Source organism: Perca flavescens, chromosome 6 (genome assembly GCF_004354835.1).
Source record: "Perca flavescens isolate YP-PL-M2 chromosome 6, PFLA_1.0, whole genome shotgun sequence".
Classification (NCBI taxonomy): domain Eukaryota; kingdom Metazoa; phylum Chordata; class Actinopteri; order Perciformes; family Percidae; genus Perca; species Perca flavescens.
The window spans coordinates 4,014,953-4,029,952 of record NC_041336.1 but is presented as its reverse complement, the minus strand read 5'-3'; the positions used below and the strand labels follow the sequence as shown (position 1 = coordinate 4,029,952).

At 43.4% G+C, this 15,000-nt stretch overlaps 1 protein-coding gene across 2 annotated transcripts in view; it reads right to left on the bottom strand.

Annotated features, from left to right (window-relative positions):
- Positions 1-15,000, bottom strand: part of slc4a7 (solute carrier family 4 member 7) — a 97,205-nt gene that overhangs the window by 27,718 nt on the left and 54,487 nt on the right. For both annotated transcript variants that reach the window (XM_028579768.1, XM_028579767.1), the window contains exons 10-14: positions 13,290-13,436; positions 11,502-11,605; positions 9,639-9,813; positions 8,179-8,312; positions 780-1,025 (exon numbers count right to left, since the gene is read on the bottom strand). In XM_028579768.1, coding sequence (XP_028435569.1) covers positions 780-1,025; positions 8,179-8,312; positions 9,639-9,813; positions 11,502-11,605; positions 13,290-13,436 — 806 coding nt within the window. The remainder of the gene's footprint in view (positions 1-779; positions 1,026-8,178; positions 8,313-9,638; positions 9,814-11,501; positions 11,606-13,289; positions 13,437-15,000) is intronic.

Below are 15,000 nucleotides of genomic sequence, written 5' to 3'. Positions count from 1 at the left end.
AAACTGGTCCGGTATTGAGCGAGAACGCTGTAACTGGCAGCTGTAAACCGGGCTGTAAAGGACTAAAAAGTTCTGTTGTTGCCGCTGACAGACTCAGGTTACTATTCTAAGTGTCTGACAACATGATGGAAAGGATCCCTACAGAGATAGACCTTTTAGTTAAAGAGTAAGATCCTTTTAGTTTAACATGAAACAGCCCCAAAATCACCATTACCAAACTCCACCAGACTCCATGTAAATAATCAGGACTTTTAGAGTGTATAGAGCCAGCATATCTCCACCAGACTCCATGTAAATAATCAGGACTTTTAGCGTGTATAGAGCCAGCATATCTCCACCAGACTCCATGTAAATAATCAGGACTTTTAGCGTGTATAGAGCCAGCATATCTCCACCAGACTCCATGTAAATAATCAGGACTTTTAGCGTGTATAGAGCCAGCATATTTCCACATGTAAATGGGTGAATTAAGGGTTTATTTCAACCAAACCAGAGTGGTGATTGTTGGAACAGTGGAAAGATGAACCAAGACAGCCTTCAGGTAGTTTTATTTAGTTTCTGTCCACTTTGAATTAAGTGTGTTTTACGATGATAAAAGTCCTGATTATTTACATGGAGTCTGGTGAGAAAGACAGAAAGTTTTATAAGGCTTACCTACTGCACCTTTAAAAAGGACAGATAGGTCTAAATACATTATAGAAGAAACTGTAATATTAGAGAATAACTACATTTTATAATACAGATTTTTCTTGCATTTTTCCTTATATCTTTGGTCTTACGTGTAGAAGGTGAGGTTGTCCAGCGTGCCGTGCATGTTGACGGGGTAGAGTTCGCCCAGTTGGACGAGCTTTTCCAGAGCCTCGTAGATGAAGATGATGCAGATGAGCGAGGCAAAGGCCTCCTCTGTGAAGCGCGTGATGTAGCAGACCAGAGAGCTGGCGTCTGTAGCAACCAGCAGCAGGCAGAGGAAGGCGGTCCAGAGGCCGATGCTGGTCCGCAGGGACAGGTAGGACAGGCCGTAGTCACTGGGGACGGGAGGGACACACCGGATGGTTACATCAGCATTTAAAAATAAATAAAATACATTAAAGCTGCAAGCAGCGATGACCGGCCCTCGCTTGTTGCATCGGGGGGTACTGGCAAACGCAACATCACATGTAGACCACACATTCTAAGTTTCATGTAAATCGGAATAAATTTTGCCAAGATACACCCGTTTCTGTTTCAACAGCCACCTACAGGAAGTTGTTCCTCAATAACTTGCGCATTGTTTTAGCTTTCAAAATTATTTTGATAAATTTTAGTCACGAGGTTCCTCCGAGTCTATATCCAAATTTCCGTGCAGATTGGACTCACGGCACATGGAGGAGTTAGACAAAGTATGTTTCCCATATATCGTTATGTGGCTAATTAATAAAATAAATTCTAACAGCGCCATCTAATGGCCAATTCACTCTACATTTGGCATGGATGCTCAAGCCCCTATGCGGAACATCTGTGTCATGTTTGGTGGCAATCAGAATATATCTTGGTAAGATACGCAACTTCCTGTTTCGACAGCCCTTACAGGAAGTTGGTCCTCTGTAACTTGTGCATTGTGTTAGCTATCCATATTCTTTTGATAACTATTTGTCATGAGGGTCCACCGAGTCTACGTGTATATTGTTGTGCAGATGGGACTCACGCTCTAGGAGGAGTTAAAAAAAAAAGGAGGTTTCGCTCAAAGCAAATTAGCGAATTAATTAAAGAAATTAAAACAGCGCCATCTAAAGGCCAATTGACGACATATTTGGCAAACAGCCTCATTGGCACATGAGGAACAACTGTTTTAAGTTTTGTGTCCATCGGAAGGAAGTTGGTCCTCCATAACTTGCGCATTGTTTTAGCTATCAAAATTTTTTTGATAACTTTTTGTCACGAGGGTCCTCCAAGTCTACATGCATGTTTTCGTGCCGATCGGACTCACGTCCCAGGAGTAGTTAGACAAAGTAGGCTTCCCATATGTCAATATTTTGCTGATTAATTAAAGAAAATGTAAACGGCGCCATCTAATGGCTGATTTCCGCCAACTTTGGCACAGATGCTGAACCAGCCACGAGAAACAACTTTGTCAAGTGTCGGGGCAATCGGAATAATTGTTGCCAATACAGTGCCAGTTTAAACTGTGCAACAGGCAGATTGCGTGGCCTGTGGTATTGCTGCTTGTAGCTCTCTCCACCCCAAAATTATAGAGAAGGACCCCAAACGCTTAATAGCGTGCATATTAAGTGTTAAGCTTTTGGGTCTAAATTATACAGAAGTCGCAGAAGTATACTTTGCAGACGCTGTGCTGTTGATATTACACTTCCTCTGACACGAGCAGGAACTTCCAGAAGAAGTGGTGTGTTCCCCTTCTGTTAATTCCTTTAAGAACTGGTTGAATGCATTTTGCCTGTCAAGGGGTGTTATGTATAATTATAGAGCTTGTCAGTAACTTATGTAATTAATTTATGATTTGTTAGAAAACTTCAATAATGAAATTAATGCATTTTATAAAATGTTAAACTGTATGTACAGTACAGGCCAAAAGTTTGGACACACCTTCTCATTCAATGCGTTTCCTTTTTATTTTCATGACTATTTACATTGTAGATTCTCACTGAAGGCATCAAAACTATGAATGAACACATATGGATTTTTTATTAATAAGGGAAATAATTCCACTAATGAACCCTGACAAAGCACACCTGTGAAGGTAAAACCATTTCAGGTGACTACCTCATGAAGCTCATTGAGAGAACACCAAGGGTTTGCAGAGTTAAGCAAAGGGTGGCTACTTTGAAGAATCTAAAATATAAGACATGTTTTCAGTTATTTCACACTTTTTTGTTAAGTACATAATTCCATATGTGTTCATTCATAGTTTTGATGCCTTCAGTGAGAATCTACAATGTAAATAGTCATGAAAATAAAAAGGAAACGCATTGAATGAGAAGGTGTGTCCAAACTTTTGGCCTGTACTGTATCTTAGCAGAAAGTTTCAAATTTCAATAAAAAACGTTGGTTTCTATACCCTGGTGACTGACTGACAGGCTGAGGCTGTAAGGCAAGGCAACTTTATTTCCACATCACCTTTCAGTAACAAGGCAATTCAAAGTGCATTAAAGAGCAATTAAAAACATGGGTAAAATAAAAACAGGCTAAAAAATAATATACAAATATAAAAGTTGAATAATTATTCAATTTAATAGGTTGAAGGGACGGATTTGGGAGGAGAGAGGGAGGGGTTTTATTCTTGTTTGTGTTTAATTTGTCAGTGTAAAATATTCTAAATAATTAACATAATGTTCTAAGTAAATAGGTTTGGAATCATTTTTACAACTGCAATATTTTTTTTTTGTAATTACAGAGGGAATGTACCGGAAAAAAGTACCGTTGGGTACCGGAACCGAATTCCAGGTACCGGTATCGGTAGTGGTATTGGTTCAGATGCAAAAGGTACCCAACCCTAGTACTACTGAATTACTGTAAACTTGTACTTCAAAAGAAGACACTGTAGGCCTAGTAGATAAATAGATCGTTATTGTCATTGCATACACTTACACAACAGCACTGGGTTGCACCAGCTATGCGTTAAGTTCAAACGTAGATCACCACATTATGGGAAAAATAACCGCTGATGCCAGCAGTGTGTGACGTGTTTCCCGTGCGTTTTAAATTGGGATGCACCGAATCCAGGATTCAGATTCGGCTGAATATTGGGCTTTTTGACGGGGGTTGGGTTTCAATGCAGTAGGCTGTGAGAAAGTGAGAATTGAACTGGTGAGCAGAACGAGTTGTTGATCAACGACCTAATAGCATAAGTGTAACAGAGCTGTGTGACATTATTATCAAATATATAAATGAAAATAGGTTGAGTATAACTAATATTTACACATAGGCCTACTGTATATACAGACCAGTCTCAGGTTGAAACTTGTAGTTCTGAAAGTTAAGTTGCACAACTTAATGTAATGTTTATGTATGTTTAAATGTATGCTTTAGTTTGAGGTTGATATCATTTGAAAAAAAAAAATCTTTAAAAACAATGTAATATGGCACTTAAATGCACTTACTATGTTTAGTTTTTTGAGAGATGATATTGTAAGCAATGTAGGCAATACAAATGTTGCTTTTTTCCCTAGTTTGGGTTGTTTAAAATTGCAAATAAAAATTATCCGATTAATCGATCAATAAAGTGCTAGATTAATCGATTACAAAAAGAATCGATAGCTGCAGCCCTAAAGGAATCTCCAGACAGCAGCCAGAATGCAGCAACTTCAGGTACGGCAAAGGAAGGACAGTCACAGCTAAAAATTGGTGTTAACCAGATCCTGCCTGTGCTTGTCCCGGGCTGTCAGCTGTTCTCTCAGAGTCTCCCTACAGTTAATTTAAGTGTAATCACCCACCCAACATACCTTCACCATAGACTGGTTAGCAAAAACTTGGCAAAACAAAATGGTCACTCATCTAGCGATAGCGATGTGCTGTCCTACGATGTGAAAAGAGCGTGTGAATTCAACATTAAGTTGTTACATTTAACTATTTTAGACCTGTGGGAGGAACCGCTGGGGTCGGGTGCGCTGCTACACGGGTGGCAGTGAAGGTCAGGGGCCTCGACGGACCAGACCCGGGCAGCAGACGCTGGCTCTGGGGACGTGGAACGTCACCTCTCTGTGGGGGAAGGAGCCGGAACTGGTGCGGGAGGTGGAGCGCTACCGGTTAGATCTGGTGGGGCTTACCTCTACGCACAGTCTCGGTTCTGGAACCATACTCCTGGATAGGGGTTGGACTCTTTTCTTCTCCGGAGTTGCCCAGGGTGTGAGGCCCCGGGCGGGTGTGGGGGGGAAAACTCTGACTGTTGTTTGTGCATTTGCACCAAACAGGAGTTCGGAGTATTCGGCCTTCTTGGAGACCTTGACTGGAGTCCTGCATGGGGCGCCAGTGGGGGACTCCATTGTTCTGCTGGGGGACTTCAACGCACACGTGGGCAATGATGGAGACACCTGGAGAGGCGTGATTGGGAGGAACGGCCTCCCTGATCTAAACCAGAGTGGTTGTTTGTTGTTGGACTTCTGTGCTAGTCATGGATTGTCTATAACGAACACCATGTTCGAACATAGGGATGCTCATAAGTGTACCTGGTACCAGAGCACCCTAGGCCAAGGTCAATGATCGATTTCATAATCGTTTCATCTGATCTGAGGCCGTATGTTTTGGACACTCGGGTGAAGAGAGGGGCAGAGCTGTCAACCGATCACCATCTGGTGGTGAGTTGGGTCAGGGGGTGGGGGAAGACTCTGGACAGACCTGGTAAAACGTGTAGTGCGGGTAAATTGGGAACGTCTGGAGGAGGCCCCTGTCTGACAGACTTTCAACTCACACCTCCGGCGGAGCTTTTCGTGCATCCCTGTGGAGGCTGGGGGCATTGAACCCGAGTGGACAATGTTCAAAGTTTCCATTGCTGAAGCTGCGGCGAGGAGCTGTGGTCTTAGGATCTTAGGTGCCTCAAGGGGCGGTAACCCACGAACACCGTGGTGGACACCGGTGGTCAGGGAAGCCGTCCGACTGAAGAAGGAGTCTTTCCGGGATATGTTATCCCGGAGGACTCCGGAGGCGGTTGCAGGGTACCAAAGGGCCCGAAGGGCTGCAGCCTCTGCCGTGAAAGAGGCAAAGCAGCGGGTGTGGGAGGAGTTTGGAGAAGACATGGAGAAGGACTTTCGGTCGGCACCAAGGTGCTTCTGGAAAACTGTTCGCCACCTCAGGAGGGGGAAGCGGGGAACCATCCAAGCTGTGTACAGTAAGGATGGGACACTGTTGACCTCAACTGAGGAGGTAATAGGGCGGTGGAAGGAGCACTTTGAGGAACTCCTGAATCCAACTAATACGCCCTCTATCTTAGAGGCAGAGCTGGAGGATAACGGGGGATCATTGTCAATTTCCCAGGTGGAAGTCACTGATGTGGTCAAAAAACTCCACAGTGGCAAAGCCCCAGGGATTGATGAGATCCTTCCAGAAATGCTCAAGGCTCTGGGTGTGGAGGGGCTGTCCTGGTTGACACGCCTCTTCAACATTGCGTGGAAGTCTGGGACGGTGCCAAAGGAGTGTCAGACCGGGGTAAGTGCCAATTACAGGGGTATCACACTTCTCAGCCTCCCTGGTAAAGTCTACTCCAAGGTGCTGGAAAGGAGGGTTCGGCCGATAGTCGAACCTCGGGTTGAGGAGGAACAATGCGGATTCCGTCCTGGTCGGGGAACAACGGACCAGCTATTCACTCTCGCAAGGATCCTGGAGGGAGCCTGGGAGTATGCCCAACCGGTCTACATGTGTTTTGTGGATCTGGAAAAGGCGTATGACCCCCGGGAGATACTGTGGGAGGTGCTGCGGGAGTATGGGGTGAGGGGGTCTCTTCTCAGGGCCATCCAATCTCTGTACGACCAAAGCGAGAGCTGTGTCCGGGTTCTCAGCAGTAAGTCGGACTTGTTTCAGGTGAGGGTTGGCCTCCGCCAGGGCTGCGCTTTGTCACCAATCCTGTTTGTAGCATTTATGGACAGGATATCGAGGCGTAGTTGGGGTGGAGACGGGTTGCAGTTCGGTGGGCTGGGGATCTCATCGCTGCTCTTTGCAGATGATGTGGTCCTGATGGCATCATCGGCCTGCGACCTTCAGCACTCACTGGGTCGGTTCGCAGCAGAGAGTGAAGCGGTTGGGATGAGGATCAGCACCTCTAAATCTGAGGCCATGGTTATCAGCAGGAAACCGATGGAGTGCCTACTCCAGGTAAGGAATGAGTCCTTATCCCAAGTGAAGGAGTTCAAGTACCTTGGGGTTTTGTTCGCGAGTGAGGGGACAATGGAGCGGGAGATTGGTCGGAGAATCGGGCGCAGCGGGTGCGGTATTACATTCAATCTATCGCACTGCTGACGAAAAGAGAGCTGAGCCAGAAGGCAAAGCTCTCGATCTACCGGGTCAGTTTTCGTTCCTACCTCACCTATGGTCATGAAGGCTGGGTCATGACCGAAAGAACGAGATCCAGGGTACAAGCGGCCGAAATGGGTTTCCTCAGGAGGGTGGCTGGCGTCTCCCTTAGAGATAGGGTGAAAAGCTCAGTCATCCGTGAGGAGCTCGGAGTAGAGCCGCTGCTCCTTTGCGTCGAAAGGAGCCAGTTGAGGTGGTTCGGGCATCTGGTAAGGATGCCCCCTGGGCGCCTCCCTAGGGAGGTGTTCCAGGCACGTCCAGCTGGGAGGAGGCCTCGGGGAAGACCCAGGACTAGGTGGAGGGAGGTCCAGCTGGGAGGAGGCCTCGGGGAAGACCCAGGACTAGGTGGAGGGGAAATATCTCCAACCTGGCCTGGGAACGCCTCGGGATCCCCCAGTCGGAGCTGGTTAATGTTGCTCGGGAAAGGGAAGTTTGGGGTCCCCTGCTGGAGCTGCTCCCCCCGCGACCCGACACCGGATAAGCGGACGAAGATGGATGGATGGATGTGTTTACTGTGTTCATGGACTGAGGATGGGAGGAGGAGTCAGCACAATCAACCAGGGGATTCAGGATTCAACCGAACCCCAAAAACCTGGATTCGGTGCATCCCTAATTTTAAAACTTATACTTCCAGTAAGCAACTTCTGTCAGAGTATGATATATAATGTAGGTTAAAAATTAAGTATTTTATGTAATATTTAGAAACATTTGTTTCAATCATCACAAAAAGCTTCTTTTTTTTTTTTTAAATCCTCTTACAAAAAAATTCAAGAATAGAAAACTCTCTCTGAAAAAGGTACTGGGAACAAAATGCACAAACCCTCCAAATTACACAGCTGATCCAAAAACACTCAAATCACGATGATCTGAACCTCAACAAGCCCACACACACACACACACACACACACACACACACACACACTCATTACATCATCATGGGTCGATATATTTCCCATCAGTAGCCTGCAGAGGGAGACAGAGCTTCATATGCGGAGCCACTGCTGGTTCATAAATCCAATACCGACTGACAGAAATAAACTTATTTTCAAAGTACCAAAAGCAACAGTCTAAAATATGCTCTAAAAAAAAATGTCCGAGAGAGAGAGAGAGAGAGAGAGAGAGAGAGAGAGAGGGAGGGAGAGAGAGAGAGAGAGAGAGAGAGAGAGAGAGAGCTGGACTCACCTGCAGAACTTGAACAGGATCTTCTCAAAGACCAGAACCGGACCGGTGCTGCCGAGGATGGTGAGAGGCTGACCGGCGAACATAGAGTAGGCCACACCGGTCAGAGATGCCCCAAACAGAGACTCTATGGCACTCTACCAGAGAGAGAGAGAGAGAGAGAGAGAGAGAGAGAGAGAGAGAGAGAAAAGAGACTTCAGATACAGTATTAGGGACCACTAAGGTCTATATAAAAGAGACTTCAGATACAGTATTAGGGGACCACTAAGGTCTATATAAAAGAGACTTCAGATACAGTATTAGGGGACCACTAAGGTCTATATAAAAGAGACTTCAGATACAGTATTAGGGGACCACTAAGGTCTATATAAAAGAGACTTCAGATACAGTATTAGGGGACCAATAAGGTCTATATAAAAGAGACTTCAGATACAGTATTAGGGGATCACTAAGGTCTATATAAAAGAGACTTCAGATACAGTATTAGGGGACCACTAAGGTCTATATAAAAGAGACTTCAGATACAGTATTAGGGGACCACTAAGGTCTATATAAAAGAGACTTCAGATACAGTATTAGAGGACCACTAAGGTCTATATAAAAGAGACTTCAGATACAGTATTAGGGACCACTAAGGTCTATATAAAAGAGACTTCAGATACAGTATTAGGGGATCACTAAGGTCTATATAAAAGAGACTTCAGATACAGTATTAGGGGACCAATAAGGTCTATATAAAAGAGACTTCAGATACAGTATTAGGGGATCACTAAGGTCTATATAAAAGAGACTTCAGATACAGTATTAGGGGACCACTAAGGTCTATATAAAAGAGACTTCAGATACAGTATTAGGGGACCACTAAGGCCATTATAAAAGAGACTTCAGATACAGTATTAGGGGACCAATAAGGTCTATATAAAAGAGACTTCAGATACAGTATTAGGGGATCACTAAGGTCTATATAAAAGAGACTTCAGATACAGTATTAGGGGACCACTAAGGTCTATATAAAAGAGACTTCAGATACAGTATTAGGGGACCACTAAAAAGAGACTTCAGATACACTATTATGGGACCACTAAGGTCTATATAAAAGAGACTTCAGATACAGTATTAGGGGACCACTAAGGCCTATATAAAAGAGACTTCAGATACAGTATTAGGGGACCACTAAGGTCTATATAAAAGAGACTTCAGATACAGTATTAGGGGACCAATAAGGTCTATATAAAAGAGACTTCAGATACAGTATTAGGGGACCACTAAGGTCTATATAAAAGAGACTTCAGATACAGTATTAGGGGACCACTAAGGTCTATATAAAAGCATGTAAGAGCACCATGTCATGGGACCTTTAAGGTTTATTGACTTATATAACCATTAAGCTCAGGTTGTACTGATTTTAGGGATACAAAGCATTTGAAGATGCTCCAGGAAATGACATCACAATAAGCTCTTACTATGTTTCCCTTGGTGGCTTCTCCCAGCAGCCCTCCGAACGTGATGACGGGCGACATGCAGGCGCAGTACAGGAAGAGGACGGAGGCCAGACACTGCAGGCTGACAGCGTCTCTGATGTCCCTCCACAGGAAGGGAGCTTTCCTCCGGACATCGTTCACCAAACCGCCAAAGATCCTGGCGCACGGGAGGAGGAAGTCACCGTCACGGAACGTTTACCTTTAATGGGTCAATATTCTTTGGAGTCGTTTTAATGGCACACTCCAAACAATGATGTGATATTTCAAGAAAGAAATTCGTAATATTTCAAGAAAAGAAGTCGAAAAAAATTCATATTGTTTAAAACAAATCATAATTTTCAAGAAACAAATTTGTGATATTTCAAAAAAAAAAAAAAAAAAAAAAAGTATTTAAAAAAACAAATTCGTAATATTTCAAGAAAAGAAATTATATTTCAAGAAAAAAATTAATATTTCAAGAAAAAGATTATTAATATTTCAAGAAAAAAAATTATAATATTTCAAGAATAGAAATTAATAGTATTTCAAGAAAAAGATTAATAATATTTCAACTAAAAAAAATTCATAATATTTCAAGAAAAAGTTGTAATATACAGTATTTCAGGAAAAGGTTGTAGTACATACAACAGAACGTTTCACTTTAATGGGTCAGTATTCTACTATCTAATGGGTCAGTACTCTACTATCTAATGGGTCAGTATTCTACTATCTAATGGGTCAGTACTCTACTATCTAATGGGTCAGTATTCTACTAACTAATGGGTCAGTACTCTACTATCTAATGGGTCAGTACTAATGGGTCAGTACTCTACTATCTAAGGGGTCAGTATTCTACTATCTAATGGGTCAGTACTCTACTATCTAATGGGTCAGTATTCTACTATCTAATGGGTCAGTACTCTACTATCTAATGGGTCAGTACTCTACTATCTAATGGGTCAGTATTCTACTATCTAATGGGTCAGTACTCTACTATCTAATGGATTAGTACTCTATTATTTAATGGGTCAGTATTCTATTATTTAATGGGTCAGTATTCTACCATTTAATGGGTCAGTATTCTATTGTTTAATGGGTCAATATTCTACTATCTAATGGGTCAGTATTCTACTATTTAATGGATTAGTACTCTATTATTTAATGGGTCAGTATTCTATTATTTAATGGGTCAGTATTCTACCATTTAATGGGTCAGTATTCTATTGTTTAATGGGTCAATATTCTACTATCTAATGGGTCAGTACTCTACTATTTAATGGATCAGTATTCTACTATTTAATGGGTCAGTATTCTATTATTTAATGGGTCAGTATTCTATTATCTAATGGGTCAGTATTCTATTATTTAATGGGTCAGTATTCTATTATTTAATGGGTCAGTATTCTACTATTTAATGGGTCAGTATTCTATTATTTAATGGGTCAGTATTCTACTATCTAATGGGTCAGAACTCTACTATCTAATGGGTCAGTACTCTACTATCTAATGGGTCAGTATTCTATTATTTAATGGGTCAGTATTCTATTATTTAATGGGTTAGTATTCTACTATCTAATGGGTCAGTATTATACTATTGAATGGGTCAGTATTATACTATTGAATGGGTCAGTATTCTACTATTTAATGGGTCAGTATTCTACTATCTAATGGGTCAGTATTCTACAATTGAATGGGTCAGTATTCTACTATTTAATGGGTCAGTACTCTATGGAGTAATTTTAATGGGAGTGATGTTACATAAACACACTCCAAACAACCAAGCTGTAATATTCCAAGAACAAAAGTCTTAATATTTCTAGACTTGGGAGAAGTAGTTGATACGAACACACTGTCCCTTTAACTGACCTTCCCGTCCTCTGCAGCTCTGGTCCCGTCTGATGCTCCGCCTCCTTGATGCTGTCATAACCGTGGGCGGAGCCATTAGGAGCAGAGGGCATCTTCCTCTTCTCCTGCAGAGAGAGGAGAGGAGACGATGCCAAAGAATGAGGGGAGAAGTTCCCCTCTCTTGGGATACTTCCAGCTTCTCAACTGGTTGCAGTTCTACTCTGGTTCCACCAGGGGGCCCTCACGGGCCAGTGCAGAATGAATGGAGGTCTATGGAGCTATATACCCCTCAAAATCCACTTTTCTCAGGCAAAGAAAATACACACTGCTGGGTGTTAGATTATTTGTTCTAAAAAGCCTTTTAAAGGTCAGTTTAAAAGATTTTCGTCAGATTTTGAGAGACTCTAGTAGGGTTGGGCATCGTTTGGATTTTAACGACTCCGATTCCAATTCCAGTTCTCATCGATTCTCGATTCAGATTCTTTGAGGGGTGGAGTTGAAACGGGTCACATGCTTATTTCACAAATAAGAGGAAAGTTTTATTTTGATTCAAAAAGGTGGGTTGCAGTTTGACGGGGGCTTTTTCCAACGTAAAATAAAGCCACGATAGGGCACCGCTTACTGAGCTCCAAGGCTGCAACACAACAAGCACCTGGTCGCTACGGAAACCCAAACTTGCGCATGTTAAATTGGGAAGTGAAGATCTGATTTGAAACCAAATCCGATAAAAGATTCCAAAACGATTCCAACAAAGAAACGACTCCGATGGAATCGTAATTTTTGAACCGATTCCCATTAGGAATCGGTTCTCGATGCCCAACCCTAGACTCTAGTCACGCTCATCCCGCTCCCTGTTTCCGGGTTAGCTCTCCACCAATCAGATGGGTCGTTTGAGACTGCCGGCAGTGCCCCGCCCCGCTGATTATACAAGTCAAATCGGCCAAAATGAACGCTGACAGCCATTCGGCACACACCGAACAGACTCGAGTCACCGACCTCGCCAGACTGTCCAACAGTTGATTATCGGCTCAGTGTGTTCGGGCCTTTAAAGTGATTGTTAGCTCTCCACCAATCAGATTGTTTTTTTGAGTCAGACTGCCGGCAGTGCCGTAATTTCACCCTAGGGTCCTTTGCACCATGACCTCGAGCCAAACACCCCCCCAGAAGCTTTTTTTCACCTGGGTCTAACACTGGGAGAGTTAGCGTAGAGCAGCGTTATCAGCTGAATAGCTTAGCGCAGGGGCTAATGGATCCACTTTGTATCTTATACATTATGCCCACTAATAATGCCCAAAATGATACCAAACTTCTACACTAGTACAAATAGGTTATGCACTCATAAAACGATGGATTGGAAAGTTTGTAAGTACACCAGAAGTTTATGTAAATAACACTTGCCTGCTGGCTTCTGCTCTCTGCTGTTGCTGTGAGCAGTAAGAGGGATGTCTACAAATTACAACACCGAAAAGAGATGCAACAAAAATGTGTTTGGCTCGAGTAGGGCTGGTCCGAATACCGTTTTTTGAGCTTCGAAGAATCGAACGAATATTTGGGTCCAGCCCTAGGCTCGAGGTCATGGTGCAAAGGACCATAGGGTGAAATTACTCCGAACCATCACTTTAAGGAGTCGCCCCCTGCTGGAAGTTAGAGAGAATGCAGTTTTAAGGAGATTCAGCGTTGGCTTCACATTTCAGACCACACTTTAGTCACTCAAATTAGGGGTAAGTGTCCCCCCTAGGGTACTTTGGAGGACAGCAGGGGGGTACGGGAGGTTTTTTTGGACATCCGAGGGTTGGGTGGAGGGCCTACCTGAGACGGGACGCTCTTTGGGGGCTCGATGCGGATGGTGGGGTCCCATTCGCCCGGAGGAAGCACCGTGACCTGATCCAGGAACTCATCGATCCCGGACAGCAGGTCGATCCGGTCCTTCGCCTTGTAGGCCACATCGTGGAAAATCTACCAGAGAGAGAGAGAGGGAGGGAGAGAGAGAGGGAGAGAGAGAGACACACAGAAAGAGAGACAGAGAGAGAGACATAGAGACAGAGAGAGGGAGAGAGACAGAGGGAGAAAGAGAGAGACAGAGAGAGAGAGAGAGACAGAGGGAGAAAGAGAGAGACAGAGAGAGAGAGAAAGAGAGAGACAGAGAGAGAGAGACAGAGAAAGAGGGAGAGAGAGATAGACAGACAGAGAAAGAGAGAGACAGAGAAAGAGGGAGAGAGAGAGAGAGAGAGACAGAGACATAGAGAGAGAGACAGACAGAGAAAGAGACAGACAGAGAGAGAGACAGAGAGAGAGAGAGAGAGAGAGAGAGACAGAGAGAGAGAGACAGAGAGAGAGAGAGAGAGACAGAGAAAGAGGGAGAGAGAGAGAGAGAGAGAGAGAGAGACAGAGAAAGAGGGAGAGAGAGAGAGAGACAGAGAGAGAGAGAGACAGAGAAAGAGGGAGAGAGAGAGAGAGACAGAGAGAGAGAGAGACAGAGAAAGAGGGAGAGAGAGAGAGAGACAGAGAGAGCTATTTTAATTCCAAAGGCCAAGGGAACTTCATCAGGATGCATAGTATCCTGATCCATGAAATAACTGGCCTTTAAAAATAAACATCTGCCTGCCTCTATGGGAGTTTAACACAGGGGTGTATTTACTTGGGCCCCCTGTATTTTAAGGAAGGGCATTTATTTATCTACGATACATTATTCATTCACAAAGAAAATTGGTGTCCTTAAAGGTTGGACTTTTCCTACTTTTTTTAAATTAAGGAATTAAGATCAATTTCCAAAAGATGATTTGTGTATTCCTCTTTTTAGTCAACTTATCCGATTGGTCATGTACCAATGGGGTTACGTTACCTTGCGTAAAAAATATTCAACCTGGCTGGCAGAACAGATTGCCTGCATTTTCGCGGTGACATGACAAAACATATTTAAAGTGCCCATATTATGAAAAAAAAAAAAAATAAATCACTTTTTCTGGTGATTTGGGGTGTTATTTTGTGTCTCTGGTGCTTTCACACACACATACACACTTTAAAAAACATCCATCCATGGTGTTCTGAGTGAGATCTGGTCTCTGAATGTGTCCTGCCTTCAGTCACCTGGTGAGCTGGTCAACATCGGCTGGCTAACCACAACCGTTAGCTCGTAGCGTTAGCGTTAGCATGCTAACGCTAGCATGCTACGTCGTTCTCAGTAGCAAAGCACTGCTACAACACACACTAGTTCACCATAATCTACCAAAAGAACTACTTCCATGTGTTCCCTGGTTTAGAAGAAGTCTCCCAGCTGATCCTGCCTTGGAACTGACTGAAGTTGGAGAAACAGCCTTTCTTTTACTGTCTATGGAGCTAGCTGACATGATCTACATCTGAGCTACTGAGCATGTGCGAGTGCAATCAAAGATAGTACAGAAGAAGAAGATGAAAAGAGGTCTCACTCTGTAGCTAAAACAGAGACCAGGTGAAAAGAGGATCTGCAGCAGTGAGAGAGATTTAAACCACATAAACCTATTCTGGTACAACCTCAAAATAC